Below are 22,198 nucleotides of genomic sequence, written 5' to 3' on the forward strand. Positions count from 1 at the left end.
AAAATATCAGGTGTTTTCATGGCCTGGTTTTGAGAAAGGAAGCTTATTAAATCTGTCTTTGACGTGTGAGATCGCACCTGTCAGTAGGTGGTCACTGCTGTGCCGGGTCTCATCTTGCAGGAGTGGGACTGGGCCCAGAAAAAACACATTCATTACTGGGTGTGGACAGAGACGTTTTCCCATCAGGAGGAGACCAGACTGGATAAAAGTTCGGTCCAAGAACGGCTCAGGAACGTGGGTGGCAAAGAGAAATGATTAGTGATTCAGTGGAGATGCTGCAGAGGCAGCTGCAGTCACACGTGGGTACTTCACAGTCAGGCTGTGTGAGTTAGTGTGAGTCAGTGTGTGTGTGTGTGTGTGTGTGTGTGCACGTAAAAATGGCGACTGCTCAATTGATTTTTACCTGAAAAATAAAAATGACACCTGATGAGGTAATTTTCATGTTTTCGTCTCTGGAGGAAAATCGAATCTGAGACAGGCGGTTTTCAATGTTTCCAAACAAGGTGTCAGATATTTCCCCACCAGTCTGAATTCATCACCTCACTGCAAAGCACACGTTTCTACTATTATTCAAGAAGTGAAAGGACAGTGGTTATAAGAGTTATACTAGTGTCTTTAATTCAAGGAATGGAACCAAGGTGCTTATGGTCTATCGTTTTCCTTTTCTTTCACAGGCAAATGTTGTGTCTCCTTCTCAACGTGCCAGTGGCCCCTGCAACTACAACAGATATAAGTGTAGCTTATCTATAAGTGTAGCTTAACTAGCGCAAGAAGATGAAAAGTTTTTTGTTGTAGTGTTCCAGCTGCCGACATTACATCAAATTCTGTATTCAAAAACCGACCACACTCACCGAGAACTCGTGCTGGGTGAAGAATCACACCCACATGTGAGGGTACGGAGGGTTGAGGAAAGTTAATAGAAGTTAAGATGTTTTTGTTTGTGTGTTTGTGTGTGTGTGTGTGTAGAGCTGTCAGGACAACACAGAGGGCGATCAGTGCGAGCGCTGTGCTCCAGGATTCTACGGAGTCGTCCGAGGTTTCTCTGACGACTGCAAACCGTGCGCCTGCCCCCTCACCGACCCACAGAACAAGTAAACTGCCTCTGTTTGCTTTTGGCAGTGCTCTACATTAAGTAGCATAATTTACCCATCATGCATCATGTTGTAATTCTGAGTAACATCTCTATTCCTGTGTCTAGCTTCAGTCCCACCTGTGTTGCGGAGGGATTCGACGACTACCGCTGCTCCTCCTGTCCCGAGGGATACGAGGGCAAACACTGCGAGAGGTCAGAGAGAGAGAGTCTCACTATCCTCCCGTTATTATCCAAGAGCAAGACGAGCTTAGAACTCATGAAACTTTAACGCCGTAGAGACAATGAATCTAATGCACGAGGCAAAAAGGACAAAACTGTGTACTCCAAGGTTTCGCGGGTGGAAAGAGGAAACTTCTGGTCGGGGACTGAGATCATTTGTTCCTTTCTGTGCTCAGCGAAGACGTTTGTAGTAAAGTTACTTTATCAACAGCTGCTGGAGGACTCCAGATGCACCTTTGTCACCTGCTTTAATGTGTTTGCAACAATAACCCCCCCCCCCTTCTTGCTATGACTCCTCTGCCCAGATGTTCCACTGGGTACCACGGCAATCCGAAGATGCCGGGCGGCCGCTGCGAGGAGTGTAAGTGTTACGAGTGGGGGGCGCTGCCGGGACCCTGCGACCCCGTCACGGGCCAGTGCCGCTGCAGGGCGGGGGCCTCGGGACTGACCTGTGACCAGTGCATGGACAGGCATGTGTGTGGACCTGCTGGGATCATCTGTAAGACTAAACACACAGCTTCTCCTAATCTCACTCACTTTTGTGTTCATCCTTTTTCATTTTCTGGTTTTATTTCCATTCTTTCCTTCGCTGTGTTTCTCTCAGGTTGTCTGAAGGTTAAACGTTATGATGGAGAGCTCAGGGTTTCAAAATAAAGTAAAGTGGCATTAAGTAGAGAAGATATATTTCCACTAAGGCCCAGCAGTCCCCCTATAAAACCACATTTAAACTCACTAGCCCCGGATTTTTATTTAGATCTGCACCAAATTGCACACACTCATAGATTTAATATCTATATTCCCATGCATTTGTCTGGATCTGCACCAAATGTATAAGGAACTTAACTGGAAATATGGATTTTATTATCAGAATATGAATCCTAATACCATTGATTGAACCAGAACCCTGACGAGTGCAGAACAGAAATAGGTGTCAGCTTTAATGAGCCCTGCAGACACCCTGCCTATCCCTGTCTCCTGTCCTCGTCTGTTCCATTCCCCACCCAGTGTTGACACCTGGTGTTTATATTTCTACTTTATTTTGGCAGTGAAATTCAAATGAGAAGTCAAACCCCCCCCCCCCCCCTTTCTCCAGTTGCCATGGGAGACAGGGGATCGTGGCAAAAGTCAGGTTTGAGTCATTTAGAGAATAATTTCAATGTCATTTGGAGCTAATTTAAAGTTAATGGCCGGGGCCAATTCGGTTCCATTAGCACGTCGGGAGGTAAGTGCACGAGTGAGAATGTGGGAGAGAGGTTGTGAGACGGATGCTGATGTGAAATTGCTGCTGTCGGGTCGGAGAGGAAAGTGTTCGCTCGGGTCTTTGTGTTGCAGACGCAAAGCGTGTGTTCATAAATTGGCGATGTGAGTGCTGCGGTGCCACCTGACACAGAACCGGTTCCCTCCACATCCAGTCTCTAATCACAAGTCCTGATGGTTAACATGGAGCCGCAGCACGTTTTCTCTCTCAGCCCGTTTTCTCGATTCCGTCAAATGCAGGAATGCAACCAAGCAGGTCGGATGTCTTGAGTGAGGGAAATGCAGGTAGCTCACTCCGCTTGAGTTCATTTGCATAGTAATGCAGCTAAATTTCACTCTGTGATGTAATGGGCTGCATATTTAAATGCTGCCCACATCCGAACGAGAGGTAAAAATTCATTTTTCAGGTGAGAAAGTAATTTGGCCTCTGGTTATTATTACTAAATTAACCAGAAATCTGCTGAGAGAAGCAAGAAAAAGTACGTGAACCTGTTAAAATGACCTGGTGTTCTGGGTCGTCAGTGAAGACAAACTCATTGTGCTTTGTTAACAAACAATTAAAATCTCCTGTGTCATTGAGCATTGATGCTGCTGCTGGAGAAAGTAAGTGAACCCAACAAAAACCACAAAGAAGCAGATTCAGATCCACAGACCTGCTCCACCTGCTTTACACTGTGTTAAGATCTGGACTCTCATTAAAGCACATTGCTCCACTGCACTGAACTTGACTGCTGGGATTATGTTTTTCCATGTTTGTATACATGATACACAGACTGTTGATAAAGGTGGACCTCATGACAGCTCCACAAAATTAAAGCCAACTGGGGGCTGGCAGCAGTAGGAGTCATAAATCCCAGCTCTCCCATTTTAGTAAAAGGTACCAGGTCCAAACTAAAAGGTCTCGACACAGCGTCTCCGTCCTGAGAAAGGAAGTGGACACGCCCCATGCTTCTTTCTGTAAGTTCTTCAGCTGCTGCCGTTCGTCCCAAACTTTCTCCAAACATAAGTTTCGTCAACTTATTCCTTGACAAGCCTTTGGAGTCCAGCAGCAGCTTCCTCATGCTCCACACAGCTGTGCACCGTCATTTGCATATACAGTACATTTACAGCTAGTGTGTGTGTGTGTGTTTTTGTGTGTAAGCATGTGAGTGCTGGAATGCATTGCTGTATTTGTGCGTTCTGGTTTTGTCATATTTTTCTTGAATAGAAACAGTTGTTATTTAATTTAAATTACCTTTGAATTTCTCTGTCATAAATTTTAATTTCTGCAATAAATCAGCCTCGGGCTAGAGAAGGGAAAAGGAACACACGCACACACACAGACAAATGTGTGTGTGTGTGTGTGTCTGGGTGAATTCCCTGGTGAGCATGTGTGTGTGTGTGTGTGTTTAGCCTGCAGTGTGTGCTCATATCGGGCTCCTCTCTGTGTTTCATGCATCGACAGCCCCGTTTGTGTAATTCCCTTAAACATGACAACTGGAGCAGTCGTCACCATCACACACTGATTTGTTGACAGACTCACAAATGAAGCATATCAACAGAGATCTGGTCGTAAAAAATACATGTGGTTGACTTTCCTCCTTCCTCTCATTTCTCTCTTCCAACTCTCTATAAGTACACAACCACACACACACACACACACAATCACAAGTGGAGTGTGTCAACTAGATCTACTGACTCTGTGTCTTTGTGTCTGTAGCCTGTGATGACGAGTGCTCGGGTCTGTTGATCAGTGACATGGACCGCCTGTACCGCATCATCACTGAGGTCACTCTGACCACGCCCCTCCCGCCTCCTTATAAGATGCTGTACCGCTTCGAGAACATGACGGAGGAACTCAAGGTAAAAGACAACCTGCCACCGTAGAATCAAGATGTCACAAGCTTAATTTACCACAGGGTTACTTTGGACTTTTTTAACTTTGCAGATCTTTTCCATACAAAAATAAAAATAAAGAACAAACAACTGAAAAGCCTCTTATGTGTCCTTTAACTGTATTTTGAATCTATATTATAGTTTATAATATATTTTTAATTAGCACATGATCAGTCATATGAGTCTTTGGAAACACTGGCTTCTTAGCGCCAGTGTCTGAAAATGACCTCAGATACATTTTTCTGTTTTTCCTTCCTTTTGGAAATTACTTTTCAGCTTCTCATTTTCTTTATGAGTCAGTTTTCGAGTGTTAAAGATTCTAAGATCTCTCATCTTCCTTAATAACCTCCTCTACGAATACAAATACACAGTCAACAACATGCGTATTTCCAATGAAGTTTCCAACTGTGGCTAGATAGCAATTCCCCAAACAAATCTTTGCATTTAAATTATGCCATTACCTTGTTGGCCTTGACATAATCCCAATATATCGAGTGTTTTATCAGATGTGTGTTCTTTTCTTCTCTCGCTCTCTCCGCCTCCTGCCCTCCCTCGCTCATCTTCTTCTTTGGCTCTACAGCCACGAAGCCCCGGCGGTTCAGAGAGCCTGTAGCCCGAGGCCAGAATGTGTCAGAGGCTTCTCTCTGTAATTCCTCCATCGCTCTGTGTTTCTCCCCCTGCAGCACATGCTGTCGCCTCAGAGAGCTCCGGAGAGATTACTGCAACTGGCCGACTCCAACCTGGGATCACTGGTGGTTGAGATGGACCAGCTGCACAGCAGGGTACAGACACTTTGAGTTTTTCTTAAGTCTCTGTCATTGTCCTCCTCTCTCTCTTCTTGATCCTCCTTCCACCGTCTTCCCCTGTCTGTCTGCAGCCTAATGAGAAGGAGCAGATGTAGACAGAGACAGGGAGCGAGGTTTTAGTTTGAGGCAACACTTATTTTCAAAGAACGGCAGAGTGTAGTCGTTTATATACGACAAGGATCATTGTAGTGGCCTCACAAAAAAAACAATATAACCAGTTCTGCTGTTTGTTTAATGACATGAAAGCTGCACAGAAAACAATTCAGCCTCTTTATTTTTAGCTTTTGAGTCCATTTTATGTTGATTAAGTGTCAGAACTTTTAGAAGAATCTGTCAAACATGGTAGAAACCAGCTGAGCAGAAGAAACACAAGGGGAGACGGTGCAATGGGACAATGTTTTTAGGATTGTGCAACATGAAATTAGCACAACAAACCTGTAAGTGAATCGATATAAAAGTATAAGAACTGGATGTGGACAGAGGGATTCACTTCAAAATTGAGTTTTTGCATTATAAAACAAAAAGCACCTTTTTAAAGTGTTATTTCTAACTAAGCCAGTTTGCAGTCCTCCACGTTTCCTGTGCTACTGCCACCAACTGTTGATCAGGAGAACGGCAACATCCTTGTGTTTCCTGTTTGTGTTGTGAACAAAGACCTCAACACAATGCCTTTACAGACCCGTATCATGACACTTGATGTTGCTCTTTAGTTCTGTATATTCCAGAATTAAATTTCAATTAATCACATCAATTTCACAGAAATGTTGACACAAATTGAGAGCGTTCACGGCCCCTGCAGCTCCGCACTGTTTCTCCCCATTTGTTGGTAACAGACAAATATCAGCAGATACAGGATATGAATAGATTAACAGGCCTGTGCCTGATAGGCCTGTTACACACAAACACACACAAACACACACACACAGATGAATAAATCGTTTTCTTGTTTTCATATTAAACCGATTCAGTAAACAGCTGAAAGCATTTCTACGTCTTCACCCTCACACAGAATCTATACAGACTTTTGTTTTTGTTGTTAGAGTCACAGTCATGTCTCAAAAGAAGAGTTAACAAAAAAAGAAAAACACACTTTGTATGGAGGGAGTCTACGAGCAGAGAAGAAATCACGTTCACGCTGTCAAGCATCAGCCTTTTAGGGACCGGGGCTTTGACATTTGTTGACAGTGATGCTATGGCCCACACCCCCATCACACAAACAGACACACACACACACTCACTCACACATACACACATGCAACAGCTCAAATGACACAGTGTGGTTTTGTCAACAATAATTACCTGCTGTATGTTGTTGTGTGCTAAATGGTGTGTTTATGTGTGAGCATGTGTTTTCACGTCTGTCATGCATTTCTCATATTCCTCGTCCTGTGTGTGTCCATGTGTGTAGGAGAGAGGTTGTGTTGTCTTTTAAATAATACACCTATCCCTTTGTATCTGTGTGTCGGGAATGCAAACACACACACACACACACACACACACACACACACACACACTCATAACACATAATATCGATTGTACATACAGCCGTCATTGTCCGTCATCCTTTTCACTTCCAACACCTCAGCCCTCCATCCTTTTCCTCCCCTTTGTTAGAGAGGAATCAATACGTTCACTTATTAAACATTGTCTGTTATTTCATGGCCGGTGTGTGTGTGTCTGTGTGCGTCCAGGCCACTAAGGTGTCTGCTGATGGAGAGCAGGTCGAGGACGACGCCGACAGGATTCATAAACGAGCCGAAGACCTGGAGCAGTTCATCAGGGACACGCTGCTGGGAGCTCAAGGTACACCACCGACCAACTCCACCTCTCGACCATTAACTGCCTCCGCTCGCTCTCCTGCCAACTGGGATCTGTGGATTTATCTGTCTGCTGCTCTACTACTTTCATTTGTCATTAGAGTTCATTGCTTTATATTACTTTATATTAATTGTAAGGGATCCCTGTGGGAAATGTGGGTTATTACATTAGAGGACAGAATGAAGTATAATAATATGAAGAGGTGAGTTAAGAAGCTAATGAAATTAATTACACTGACAGAACATATTAAAATCAGCAGCTAAATGGAGCTTTAGCGTTTCAGAAGGACCATGATAAGAATAATGTTATTATCAGGACCAGTGATTCTACTCCCAGTCCCTAAAAAGCAGAGAGTGTATTTAATCAATTCTACCAGATCCGCCTCTTTGAAGGGGGGGGATCATCGGAGTGAGACGATCAGAACGTCTCTCTCTGCCCCCCCGTTATCTGGCTAATGGAAACTTAGCTCAAACACAAGGGCTGATGGGCCAGATGTCAGTGCTCATTGCCAGCTGCTTGGGCAAAGTGTTGCATGAACAGTAGAGACGAGACCCAGCAGACGGAGTCGTGAGGAAGACTCACCCAACCAGACAATAAGGGGCGATGAAGACCTTTGTTTCATTCTGCTCTGCAACTGGGTCGCAAAGTCAACACTGCCTCAGGGGGGCGTTAGAGAGTGTATACAGAGAGGGTGGAGTCTAAAGAGGGTAAAGTATATGGAGAGTAGAGTACAAAGAGAGGGTATAGACTATACAGAGAGGTAAGAGTATACAGAGAGGGTAGAGTATACAAAAAGGTAAGAGTTTACAAAGAGGGTAGAGTATACAGAGAGTAGAGTATAAAGAGAGTAGAGTATACAGCGGGTAGAGTATACGGAGTGTAGAGTATACAGAGGGTAGAGTATAAAGAGAGTAGAGTATACAGAGAGGGTAGAGTATACAGAGGGTAGATTATACAGAGAGTAGAGTATACAGAGGGTAGAGTATACAGAGAGTAGAGTATACAGAGAGGTTAGCGTATACAGAGAGGGTAGAGTATACAGAGGGTAGAGTATACAGGGGGTAGAGTATACAGAGAGTAGAGTATACAGAGGGTAGAGTATAAAGAGAGTAGAGTATACAGAGAGGGTAGAGTATACAGAGGGTAGAGTATACAGGGGGTAGAGTATACAGAGAGTAGAGTATACAGAGAGGGTAGAGTATACAGAGAGGGTAGAGTAAACAGAGAGTAGAGTATACAGAGAGTAGAGTATACAGAGGGTAGAGTATACAGAGAGTAGAGTAAACAGAGGGGTTAGCGTATACAGAGAGGGTAGAGTATACAGAGGGTAGAGTATAGAGGGGGTAGAGTATACAGAGAGTAGAGTATACAGAGAGGGTAGGGTATACAGAGGGTAGAGTATACAGGGGGTAGAGTATACAGGGGGTAGAGTATACAGAGAGTAGAGTATACAGAGAGGTTAGCGTATACAGAGAGGGTAGAGTATACAGAGAGTAGAGTATACAGAGGGTAGAGTATAAAGAGAGTAGAGTATACAGAGGGTAGAGTATAAAGAGAGTAGAGTATACAGAGGGTAGAGTATACAGAGAGTAGAGTATACAGAGGGTAGAGTATAAAGAGAGTAGAGTATACAGAGAGGGTAGAGTATAAAGAGCTGCCCAGCTCCTGAGGTGTGTTTCCTAGTCACAGTCTTTTCAGTGTTTCATTGCTTTGTGCACTTTCAGACCATCAGTGTCCTTCCATGTGGGAACTAATGTTTTTTCCGTCTGTGAGACCTGTGCAATTCTTCTCGTCCCCTTCTCCGTCCTGCGGTGCCTCACAGGTCACTCTGACCATTTGTGCCGGGGATTGGCTCCAAGCTGCTCTTTATTCTCCTCCTGTTGCTCAAGGTTCCACTTCTTACCTTCTGCTGGAGGTTTTATTTGTAGCTGGCTTTGGCTCGTGACACCATCAATGTTCAAACTTTCCATTTTACTGGCCACTTTTAGGAATTCACATAAATTGTAGATGCAAATTGGCAAAGAATTTGAGCTCAATTTGCATTTAAAAATACGAAAAAAAAGCAGACATATAGTGGAAATAGTTTTGTTACCATTTATGTTTTTTTCTGCCAATTACAGTTCATCGAACATTCACATCCTCATCTTCCAGCTCTGCCAACTTTCATTTCTTTCTTCCCGTTATTTTCAGCTTTAAGTTATTTAAAGCTCAAGTGAAGTGGCTGAACTGGTCATGTATAAATAAACTGGTCTACGTAAAACTGTGCTGTTCAGATAATTAGTTATTTCTGATTAACGTGATGAATTTTGTATGACTGCTGAGATGAGAAGAAAGTTACCAAACCAACACATTCTGCCCGGTTGTGATGAAACTCTCCTCTTCGTGTTGCTGCTCGTAGCTCACTGGCCCTCTGCCTAATCACAGTGTGCGTGTGTGTGTGTCTGTGTGTGTGTGTGTGTTTGTTTGTGTGTTTGTGTGTGTGTGTGTGTGTGTCTGTGTCTGTGTGAGAGAGAGAAGTAAAGGGAGACGGCGTGTCGTGCCTCACTGGATGATTGAGAGTAGCAATTAGAGACTTAATTAGTGGCTATCACACACACGTACACACTGCATACACAAACACTGCTGCAGATGTGCGCGTGCACTCGCTCACACACACACTCACGCATAATGAGGCAAGCAAAATACTGTACACACTTTGCTCAGCGTGTGCGCCCGTGTTTACTACATACCATAATATGAGTCCATCCACGTTTTAAGTGTTTAATTGGCTTTTAAATCCCACTATGTAATTATATGGCTCTGACACACACACACACACACACACACACACACACACACAGTCAGCTGATCTCCATGACTTCAGAGGACATTAAATTGATTTAAGTTGTTTCAACACCTGAAAGTCTGAACCGAGGTTTATGTTTTTACAGTGTTTATGTTTTAATCCCTTTAGTTTTAGCTTCACATTAAACATTTTAATTTACTTCCTGCTGTCATCACCTTCTCAAACTGCTTTATTGACATAAATCCTCTCAGAAAATAAGAAATCCGTCTCATGCTTTTATTTTTTCAACGGTTCTTCTTCTGCTGTCTAAAGGGCGTTGAACCGGCCTCAGTTCCCTGGTGTTGATCTGAAACTCTGTGTTTTGACTCTGCAACAAACAAAACCGGTGTTTAGTTTGATTCCCGCCTCTTCTTGTTGTTTGGCCTCTCAGAAAATAACAAGTTTGGTCACAGCCCTTTGTGGAGCTGACTTTTCTCCTTGTTCACCGGGTGGTCAAACCAAAAACACACAAAAGTCGAAAAGTCTGAAGCAAACAATGCAGCTCGTACTCTTAGATGAATTCCTCCACATGTTTAGAACTTAACCATACTTGTAACTGAAACCCAGAATAAACCAGACAACTATTAAAACAGGTCTCACATTAAATTCTTAAAAGAGCTGTCCCCCCATAATGTTACGATTCAAGTCCCCATAACATGAGTACAACATAAACCACAGATTCATAGACACACCCACACCCACACACACACACTCACACACATATACAAATGGAGCGCGTGCACACACACTGTACAGCTGTTCATTAGCATGATGGCTTTAGTTCTGTCTTGGCTCCAGTCACATCATGTTTACATTTATAATTAGAGGAAGTGCTGCATTGCTACAACTACACAAACGGGCCTCCCCACCCACTCACCTACACACACACACACACACACACACACACACACACACACACACTGTGTAAGTTTCAACTTGCTTTAATCATAACGCGTTTACATTTCAAATGAGGAGGCAGACACACAGCACAAATGATGTGCTGCATACACACGTGCTTTATGGAGACGCACAACAAACACTTTCCTTCCTCTGTTTTGCTCTTTCATAGAAACACACACACACACACACACACACACACACACACACAGACACACACACTCCTCATTAAGCTCCAAACTCTCTGAGTATTATTCAAATGAGCCTCGCGGTGTTTAAATGAAGTTTCATCATTGATTGGTTTGAGATTTCACTGCCTTTAATTTGATAAAAGCAGAGCAAACATGAAGTCTGCCAAAAACACTGGCTTTGAATGGTGTTAAAACAGATTGTGTGTGTGTCTGTGTGTGTGTTTGCCTGTGTGTGTGTGTGTGCGTGGCCGACTCGCAGCGTGTCACTGTGTTTTAATGAGTAAAGATCAAATGGTGTAATTTTTGTCAGTCTTTCTGTTTGAGCCATAAAGACAAGACACACACGCACACAAACACACACACACACGGTGCCTTCCCAGTATCAGTATCAGTCCTCTTCACTCTTTGCACACTACACTCACAGATATTCAATTTTTTAAATGTTAAAGCGACTATTTGAGTTGGTTCTTATATATAAACCAAACTTTATTAGTTGGCTGCATGTCAGGATGTTGTTTTGAATTCCCATAGCGTCAATTCATTCTAACATGGACTGTTAAAGGTATTATTTTTTTCATATAGTCTCCACAGGAACATGAGACAACTGTGCTTAGTTTTGTACCATATCTCTTTATTGGGGTTGAGTTCAGGTGTGGACACAGAACTTGAACTGGTAGATCACATGATAAAACCATCACAGCAAGGGAACATAAAGATAAAGATATGACAAGATCAAATCTATCATATCAGTGGATTATGATAAATGTCATAGATTTGATGGTTTTTTGCTCCCAAGAGAAAGTTGTTCTTCTTCAGAGCAGAGGCTGATAAACACTTTTTGTTTAAAAAATCTGATGTAAATAGCAAATTATCGATATGTCTTGGACTTTATTAGTTATTCTGCTATTATGAAAACAATATTTATATATATATTGATATGGTGTCATTGTTCAGCTCCTTTTTTAAACTATATTGAACCCAGTAAATGTCAGAAATCCAAAAACTTGATGTTTCATAATCAAGAATCTTTGTTAATGGGACAAAGTTCACACAACACATCCTCACACACGTTGTTAAATCAAATAGAATCCACACAATCTGCTGTTGTCGTGATGTCAAGATAAATAATGTACAAGGCAGTGGACGCCTGTGTTCACCCCCACACGGCTCCATAGTCTTCATCATTGATGATTCTGAATATGTTTTGGGGGGAAATATCTGTGAAGCCTGAACACAGGGGTTTTTCTGTCAGTAGCTTGTGCGATTGCATCAACTTGAAGTGCGTCCGTCCACCTGCAGTGTGCTCACCACAGTCTCTTTGTGCGTCCGTGTGTCCAGACCTGCAGTCGAAAGCTGCCGAGCTGAACCAGACTCTGTCCCGCGGAGATGGAGCTCCTGACAAGAGCCTGAAGGAGATGAAGGAGGAGATCCAGGCCATGTTAGCCGAGAATAGGAAACGACAGCTGGGAGGGAAAAAGAGCATCGCCGAGGAGGAGATGGAGTATGGACACACACACACACACACACACACACACTCACACACACACACACACACACACACACACACACACGGGTCGTGCCTCACTCGCCCACTCGCTACAAAAACAGACTTTGAAAACTTAGCGAACAGACCAGCCTTTGTTTCAGACACACACTCGCTCCCGTGCACAAACACACAAACGCACAGACGCACACCTCTGAGCGTTCACACAAACCAGAGGCAATTTTCTTAATGAAGAGTAAAATATTCCGATTTCTTAGATAGAGAGAGTGAAAATCTGCCAAGGTCGAAAAAGTGTTTGGACAGAAGAAAAAGAAAAAGAGCGTTGTTGTTGTTATTGTTCACTTTTTTATGGTTTAATGTTTCCTGTTGAGTTCTGAGCTTCTCATCTTGAACCTTGTTAACCTTCTCGTTTGCATGGAGCCACACTTTACTCTGGTGTATTTGTGGATTTAATATTGTTCTGGCTCGTACCTGCATGCTGATGCTTTCACTTTGTGCCTCCGTCCCTGCTGGGACTTACTCCCACTTCTTCTCCGTGTTCTTACTGGTTTGTTCTGCAGGGTGATTCCCCTCTGGACTTCTTCTCTCCATGAATTCTCACAATGAGAGAAAGAAAACAAGAGCCGACAGGAGGAATATGCATATAACTCACCTCAATAAATCTAAGTGTAAATAACATTGCGAGAAGTCTCCACGGTATGTCCCGGAACAATCTCTCTGTTTTGAGAACGCAACATTTCGAATATAACCTCAAAATGCCACTGCACCAATATGTTTGCAATGTTTTCCTCTCCAGCTTCCAATGATGTTCACTGTTTTTAAAGGCATGTCCTACATTTCTTTTTAATTATTTAACTGGTTTTAGCAACTTACCAGTAACAGTTGTTTGTGTTTTAAATACGTCCTCAATTTTACACATCAATCCCTAGTTTCTACATCTTGGACATTCAGACATCTCTCTGTTAAACTATAATCCTTAGGTTTAAACCTCTGCATTATTGTTTTTGTCAAATTCACATTATCAAAGTCTCAGTGGCTGAGGGGGAAGAGCGGTTGTCCTCTAGGTCGGCGGTTCAATGCCAATCTTCCCCTGTCTGCGTGCCAAAGTGTCCTTGGGCAAGATGCTGAACCTTCATGGAAAAGTGTGAATGTGTGGTTTGCAATAAACTGATTCTAGTGGGTTAAAATACTAATTTCGTATCCATCAGGACTGAAATGAACTCTATGGAACAAATGAAAAACCTGTAAAACAGCACGACACACGACTTTGTTTGCAAAATACTCAGATGTGCGTTTTGAAAACAAGGATAGATCATACAAGCTACTATAATTTCTCGAGTCCTCGATGATTCCTCCTTTCTTTCTCTCCGTGCACACAGGAGACATCCAGAAGTAAACACTCTCCGCTCGGCACAGATCTGATTGCTTCATGTCCTCAAGCCACGATTCTCTCTGCCGAGGTTTTAACAAAGTTTCTCACTTTGTCGCTCTCACTTTCCTTCGTCTCTCTCTCTCAAGGCATTTTGAGGGGAAATTAGTAATCCTCCCTCTCCGCGCCTCCTCTCTCCTCCTCCTCCTCCTCTCGGTCTGTCTGTCTCTCTCAGCAGTAAATATTCACGAGGTCGACGGGTTGATTCAAAGTTTTGCCGTCTGGGCAGAAAACAGAGACGTAAAGATAGAGAGACAAGCGGGGAAGGAGAGTCACGGAGGTAGAGGAGGAGGACAGGAGACAGAGGGACAGAGAGTCGTACTGGAAGAGAACAGGAGGAGAAGAAAGAGAAATTGTCTATTATTTGAGCTGTGGAGACAGAAGCTTCAAGTTGAAGTGATGCTTCGGCAAAATGGACAAATCTGAAAAATATTATCACTTGTTTGTTGGAAGCCTCTTCACACATGCTGCGTTTTGCTATGTCCTGTAAAGTTGTAATAATCGGCTGAGTGATGTTCATACAGCGTTTCTATTCGTGTTTAATAGTTGATTATATTCCTTTTCTTTCTTCCTCAATTTTCCCCCTCACAGGCTTCATTCAGCTTTCATCAAATCCGATCATTACCTCGCTCATCGCCCCACAAACTGTGTGAAACTGTCCTCAGAGTGATGTCAACTGAAGGACACTAGATATTTGTTGTCTTAATTAACGGTGACGGTGGGAAAAAAACAAACAAGCGAGGCTCGTTAAGCATATGATTATTAAACTGTTTCAGATGTTTCCAAAGTGAGAAGGCTTCGTGAAAACCAGATGTTAAAGTGGAACGAGAACCTTCTCCACTGAACGGCTGCTTTGTAAATCTTAATGTGTGGCTCGTGTATTGCTCGTGCAAGCAGTCTTAGGAATTAGAAATATTCACAAGTTGTTTTGAATTGCTTGTAATACTGTGGACGTGGGGGGGGGGGCCAGAGAGGCGGAAAGTAAGCATGTTGAGACAAAAATATACAATTGCGTCATATTAAATACAATACAGCATCACAGCAGTCATGGTTTTTGATTTCATTTCATTTGCTAACAACAGGTTATTCTCGTTTTTGACCATTTTCTACTTCAACAACTTTAGGGCCATTAACGGATGTCTCACCTTGTTGTTAGCCCTAACAGGCTAATTCTGATTTGTGAATATGGGCTACACATTTAAAATTAGATAGATTGATTGATTATCATTACTTACGTTAGCATTTTATTTTTATTGATTTGTTTGGTTCACTTTTTTTGATGCACAGCTCCAGTCTCTCGCCTGTAGGGCGTCCCTGGGGTGACCGGGAGGATTGTTGAAATTCACGGGGCCACATTTTCAGCCTGTCAGCTTCAGGAAGTTACGTAGAATTTGTGGGTGTTTGAAACCTCGTGAAATCAAACTTATGATGGAGCTCATTGGCCCCTGAAGCCGTCAGCGCTCTGCTTATTACCTCACTGTGTTTCTGCACGACTGCAGAGCATCGAACCTGCGGCATCTAAGACCGACTTTCCCTTGTTGTTAAAACACAATCATTGTCGTAAAACATTGTACAATTCCCTATGTTTACATGTAATTCTTGTTAGTTGACTGACTGGAGGAGTGACGACTGTTTAAAGTAGTTTTTTTTTGTCACCTGACCTCTCTGAGGAGTTGGATCAACAGTATCAAGACAAAAAGAGAAACGGGCCGTGATGTAAACATTTACACACACACACACACACACAGACACACACACAGACACACACACAGACGATGCTCCTGTGTGCAGTGGTCAGGTCTTAATCGTCCTTCATTGACTCGTTCTCCGCCGCTTGTCCCCGTCTCTGTTTTTCTCCGAGCACAGCGTGATGCTGCCGTGTACATTAGCACATATTGCTTCGCCCTCCCATCCAATCACATGCAAAACGCGCACAAGCATTAGCTCGGGTGCTATTTGAGATGTTTTCCTACTGCCACAATTTAATCTAACTCAGCCTGAGGGGTCAATAGAAGGAAAATCGGCAATTTCATTCCTGCATTTCAACGTTCAGTCATATGGAGCGATTATTGTCTTTGCACTCGCGGAGGCTCTGTCACGCATCACAATGACTCCTCTCTCCTCGCTGGAATAACAACACAGATATTCCCTCTTGTCCTTCCAGCCTGGCAGAGGAGCTCTATCAGAAGGTCAAGAGAATGTTTGGCGACCCCCACCAGGCCACAGAGGACCTGAAAGCAGAGGTAACCCCAGCTCCTCCTCCTGACCCTTCAGTCCTCACTGTTCCCTGAATGACTGACGTGAACCTCATGCTCCCTGATCGGCCTCCACAGATAAAAGCAAAGCTCTCTGACCACGAGGGGAAGCTGCAGGAGGCCGAGGATCTGCTCCGCGCCGCCCAGGGGAAGACGAGGCAGGCCGGCTCCCTGGCTGAACACAACCAGGCCAACCTCACCGCGCTCGAGGTATCGACACACATCACGTCACACATGTCGACTTTTACTAACACAACACTTTCTTTCTGTTCTCATGGTCTCTGTTAAATATTCAATTAGTGATTTATGATATAATATCAAGTTTCTGCCGTGACAAGCAACTTTCTAACTATCGTGTTTTATTCTACTCTTTCTCACATTAATCTGGAGTTCTATAATATATAAACACACATTAAATCTATATGTGTAGATCTATGGTCACTTTGGCACGCAGACAGGGGAAGATTGGCATTGAACTGCCAACCTAGAGGACAACCGCTCTACCCCCTCAACCCCTGTGACTTTGATATTTTGAATTTTAGTTCAAACTTTTTATTTTAATTTCTTAAAATCAAAAAGTCCTCAAACTTCTCAGTAATCCATAAAACTGGATCTGATCTCATATTCATCGCAGACACGACTTATTATTTTCTTCTTAAGCCTTTTTTTTGTTTATGATTCATCATGGAGAAGAGCTCAGAGGCAGCACAGACTCCGAACAGAGCCAAACAACAAGCGTTTATCAGGGAGATTATTCTACTTGGCCTCGAGGAAGGACTCTGTTCGCACACAGACACACAAACACACACAAACACACAGACACAAAGCACACTATTCCCTAATATCTCTCCTTGTTTCTGTTTGACCCTGCAGACTTTTACTTTGTAGAGAGAAGCTTTATGCAGAGAAGAAAGTGGAACACACACACACAAACTCCCTCACACACACACAGACACACACAAAACACAGGGGGTTTATACTGAGTTTTCACATAATTTAATCAAATCACTCACATTATTACATTTCAACTTCACTGAACTAAAACCACTGGAAGATTCTCTGTTCAGACAAGTATCTGTCTTTCTTTGTCCTATGTGACATTTTTGAGGAATCAACAAATCAATTAATCCAGGAAATAAATCAACAGATTAATTGGTAATAAAAATAATTCCTAGCTGCAGCCCTTAATGTTCATGGTGTTCATCTCTTGTGTTGCAGAGGAAGCGCTCAGCAGTCAGCTCAGTGAAACAGGAGGCGCAGGAGATCCTGGGGCAAGGAGAACGTCTGCTGGACGAGGCCAACCAGCTTTCTGACAACATCAACAGAGAGATAGAGGTAGAATCCAGAAGAACCACTGTAACGTGTGTCCTTTGGCATCAGGGACACAAATCGCAGTTTCAGAGTTAGTCTCTTTTCCCCAGCACCTGATCAGTGTCTTTATATTCTCCTCTGTGCCGGCAGGACCTGGAGGAGATGGAGCGAGACCTGGGTCCTCTCCACGAGCGGCTCGGTGATAGAGTCGGTCGTCTCACCAGCGGTTTGACTGACAGCCTGGCTCACCACGTGCTGGAGGCAGAGGAGCACGCCAGGCAGCTGAACGAGTCGGCTGCCATTTTGGACAGGTGAATATAAACACAGTGTGTGGTTACACCAAGGGAAAGAGTAGGGAGTCTAGAAAGGAGATAAATCAAGTATATTTACAGATATATTATGTTTTCTCTTTGTTTTTTTTTCATATAATAATACAATATTTAAGACAAGTTAAACCATCAAAAATATTCTTATTGCCCCCTTTTAAGAAAATCCATTGTTATTCATTTATGTGAGAGTTTTAACTGAAGAAATCTGAGAAAAGTTTAACAACGTGTGTCTAACACATGGAACAGGAAACCACACATTAACATTCTGTCCTCTCTCTTGTCCTCTCTCTTGTCCTCTCTCTTGTCCTCTCTCTTGTCCTCTCTCTTGTCCTCTCTCTTGTCCTCTCCCTTGTCCTCTCTCTTGTCCTCTCCCTTGTCCTCTATTTTGTCCTCTCTCTTGTCCTCTCTCTTGTCCTCTCTCTTGTCCTCTCCCTTGTCCTCTCTCTTGTCCTCTCTCTTGTCCTCTCACTTGTCCTCTCCCTTGTCCTCTCTCTTGTCCTCTCTCTTGTCCTCTCTCTTGTCCTCTCCCTTGTCCTCTCTATCGTCCTCTCTCTTGTCCTCTCTCTTGTCCTCTCTCTTGTCCTCTCCCTTGTCCTCTCTCTTGTCCTCTCTCTTGTCCTCTCACTTGTCCTCTCCCTTGTCCTCTCTCTTGTCCTCTCCCTTGTCCTCTCTCTTGTCCTCTCTCTTGTCCTCTCTCTTGTCCTCTCTCTTGTCCTCTCCCTTGTCCTCTCTCTCCACCTTTCCCAGTATTTTGGCCGATGCTAGGAATCTCTCCTTCAACGCGACGGCTGCCTTCAAGGCCTACAGCAACATTAAAGCCAACGTGGACGCAGCAGAGAAAGAGGCGAAGGCGGCCAGACAGAGGGCAAGTGAGGCTCTGGCACTGGTGAGGAGATCAACACTCACAGAGACACACACACACACACTTATTGGCCATATTCAAAATATTTAAGATAATAATTGCAAGATGAAAGCTTCTGTATCTGGTATATTTCATCTTAATTTTTGTGGGGAAGCTTTTGTCCATCTTTATTGTCAGTCTATGATTCTATAGGATAAAAACATGCCGTCATCTATTGTTCATATTTTACTTTACATCCTTTATTACATGGCTGTAAAAGCTGAACTGTGTAGGTCCCTTTGTACTGAGTGTAATACACCTCACATGCAGGTGTAGCTTTCATAATGCAAATATCAAGTGTATGTATATTCTGGGTATGTACACCAGGAACGTGTACTCTCAACACAGGAAGAGGTGTATATGTGTGTGTGTGTGTGTGTGTGTGTGTGTGTGTGTGTGTGTGTGTGTTTGTGTGTGTGTGTGTGTGTGTGTGTGTGTGTGTGTGAGTGTGTTGCCTACAGTAACAGTAATGTAAGCTCACACTCTCCATTAGTCACGGCTGAGAGATCAAAGCTCTCCTCTGTCCCTCTCTTTTCCTTCATTTTCCCCTTCTCCACCTTTAATCATAACACACACAAGCACACACATACTCACACACACCTGAAATATCCCTTTTCCTCCCTCTTTCTTTCTTTCTTTCCCTTTGCTCTTAATTTATCCTTCTCTTCTCTGTTCAGACCACTTTTCTGTTTTGTTCATTCTTCATTTCTTTGCCTTTTTCTTTATCACATCCCTCATTTCATTCCCATTAATCTGTAATAATACATTTTTTCCTCACAGGTCCTTTTTTTAAATTATTTTTCTGCCTGCAGTTTCCTTCATTTGTTATTTTTCTGCCAATATTTTACCTTTTTATCTTTGTCTGTTTCCCCCTGTTGGAGTTATTGTTGTGAGGCTTAGTACAGAGGTCTTAAAGTCCAAACAGAAAGACAGTTAGAGGAGGTGTAGAAATAAAAAGAACAAAGAGGTTGGGTTGAAGAACGAGTGTAAGAAGTAAAGTCTTTCTCAGAACATCATTAACAATGCAAAGTAGTCATGCTTTGATCTTACAGGGAGATAATACTACACCTTGGTTTTTAATTCATGCACAGGATGTGAATTATTCTAAAAGTCATATGTGTGTGTGTGTGTGTCCAGGCTTTAGGTACAGATGTCCCAATGAAGGAAGCAGCTCACAAATCCCGGCAGAAGAGTGAGAGTCTGTTGAACCAAGCTAAACAACTGCAAAATGATGTCACAGGTAACCACAAGTACAAGTGTGTACTATATGTTTCATACAAAACTGCACATTGTATATATGAGGAGTCAGTTCAGCTGCTAACTGTTGTTCAAAGAGCTTCAGTTCTGCAGAAATCTTATTGAAATGAGCATTTACATCTTTTTTAGAATCTAGAGTCAATTTATTAGTTTTGTTAAATATTTCATCTTTTGAGTTCTATGTGTTAGCATCGGCCCTAAAGATCCATATTATTAATTTTAAGGAGTTTATCATTTGTCAGTTTCACTCTTCTTCTGCACTTTGCTGTCTGTCACTGCTCCTCTTCAGGGAGCCGAGGGAAGTGATTAGCAGGCAGCTTCAAATCAAACCATCACCATCATTTCACCGTGTGTGTGTCTGTGTGTGTGTTTGTGTTTGTGCGTGTGCAGAGAATGCAGATAGTGTCTCCGGGCTGAAGGACAGAGTCAAAGCAGCAAGAGACAAAACCAAAGACCTGCTCAAAGCTGTCAACGGAACCATGGAAACGCTCAACGCCATCCCAAATGGTACGTCTGCATCCACGGGTACACAGTGTGTGTGTGTCTGTGTGTGAGTGAGTGTGTGTGTGTGTGTGTGTGTTCATGGGAAGGATATAAAGACAGAGTGGATCAATAGTAGGCGGATAGAGGTCAGTTCTCTGGTAAACTCGACTTGACACTGTGAGACTCACACAGACGCACAGGAACGCACACATAGCTGCATTTGGATCAACATATATAAATGAAAGTTAAATGTAGCTGCTACTAATTGTAAGTGTAGGAGACCCAGAGGTTAAACCCACCACGTGAGTAGTAGTGTGGGATCTGATCCATATCAACACAAGAACAGGAACATGGTACCGGTGGGGGGGGGGGGGGGGGGGGGGGGGTTTACCAGAGAACAGATCATCAGTGTGGATTTCACAGGATTTACCAAACCTGATAACACAATCACAGGTGAACTTAGTGGTGATGCTATTTTTTGTTTGCTATAATTCAATACAAATAATGTGGTTTAATCTATTTTTTCAGTTAAAAGATTAATACAAAATCTCACCTGTTGCAGAAACTTAGATTTAAAGTATATTTATTTTACAATGTTCTAACTCTGAGTAGCAGCTTTGTTTTACAACAGTAATATGTCAGGTGGACTTCAGACTTAACTTGTGTTTACAATGTGGTGTCAGTTTAAAATAACTTTGATTAAAGGTCATAATAAAGAGTCAGTGCATTTAAAATCTGGTCTGGAGTCAGTGCTCATCAGGTTTAAACCAAACAGCCAAACAAAGCAGAAGCAACAAATAAGTGGTGTCACACAGATAAACACCACTCCAACTGTCCAGGCTTAATAATACCATGTGACCGCTTAATGTTTGTAATGGTTTGTGTTTCAGTTTCTTCATTATTGTTGTTATTTTCTGTGACAGACACGGCGGCTAAGCTAGCAGCCACAAAGGTCGTAGCGGCCGATGCTAACGCCACAGCCATCGATGTCCTCGAGCGCCTCGGGGATTTGAACCTGCGAATCGATGGCCTGCAGCGGAACTACACCGAGCTGGAGGACACTGTGAACGCAGCCAATCAGATGATCCAGGACCCCGAGAAAAACAGTAAAGTGCTTTTTTCTGTTTATGTCGGGTTAAAAGAGCAACATGGGGATTTTACGAATCACAGAAATGAATCCAGTGACTATTTGTGTCTGTGAGGATGAAACTGCTTGATTGTTGTTCGGCCTTCACGCTGGAGACAATCAGGATATCTCAAAATCTCTGTAAGGGGAATTTCTTCATGTCGGACCCGAGGATGAACTGATTCGAATGTGGTCAAAGAGCAAAGTCCCAGATGCCTCACAAACTTGTCTTTGGCCTCTCGAATATGCCTTTAGGGGGATTTCTCCAAATTCTGACCCGGTGCCACTCGGACTCAAAGATGAACTGATTAGATTTCAGTGGTCAAAGGTCAAAAGTCAATGTGACCTCATGAATCTGGAAAGAAATGAATGAGGACTGAAACTGTGCTGGTTGGCGGAGGCATACAAACACATAGTTCTGGTTTATTAAATATGTAAAATAAGGAATCGCAACCCACAGTTTGAATACAGATGATAATGTTATTTAAGTATTTTTTCTCCGTAGCCGTCTGTCAATAATCGAATCCTCAATCAAAATATAATCCTGCTTTACATTAATTTCCTCTGAGCATCATAAATTTATAAATTCATGATTACTTCAAAGCTGATCATCTGTTTCTCTC

The 22,198-nt window shown here is 42.9% G+C and overlaps 1 protein-coding gene across 1 annotated transcript in view; it reads left to right on the forward strand.

The window, feature by feature from the left end:
- lama2 (laminin, alpha 2) overlaps positions 1-22,198 on the forward strand; it is a 132,716-nt gene that overhangs the window by 86,941 nt on the left and 23,577 nt on the right. The window contains exons 34-48 of the mRNA XM_062411395.1: positions 967-1,091; positions 1,199-1,285; positions 1,618-1,811; positions 4,269-4,411; positions 5,128-5,226; positions 6,942-7,053; positions 12,319-12,481; positions 16,078-16,156; positions 16,247-16,378; positions 17,387-17,503; positions 17,630-17,790; positions 18,556-18,694; positions 19,847-19,949; positions 20,357-20,473; positions 21,373-21,555. Coding sequence (XP_062267379.1) covers positions 967-1,091; positions 1,199-1,285; positions 1,618-1,811; positions 4,269-4,411; positions 5,128-5,226; positions 6,942-7,053; positions 12,319-12,481; positions 16,078-16,156; positions 16,247-16,378; positions 17,387-17,503; positions 17,630-17,790; positions 18,556-18,694; positions 19,847-19,949; positions 20,357-20,473; positions 21,373-21,555 — 1,954 coding nt within the window. The remainder of the gene's footprint in view (positions 1-966; positions 1,092-1,198; positions 1,286-1,617; positions 1,812-4,268; positions 4,412-5,127; positions 5,227-6,941; positions 7,054-12,318; positions 12,482-16,077; positions 16,157-16,246; positions 16,379-17,386; positions 17,504-17,629; positions 17,791-18,555; positions 18,695-19,846; positions 19,950-20,356; positions 20,474-21,372; positions 21,556-22,198) is intronic.

This window comes from Platichthys flesus, chromosome 18 (assembly GCF_949316205.1).
Source record: "Platichthys flesus chromosome 18, fPlaFle2.1, whole genome shotgun sequence".
NCBI lineage: Eukaryota > Metazoa > Chordata > Actinopteri > Pleuronectiformes > Pleuronectidae > Platichthys > Platichthys flesus.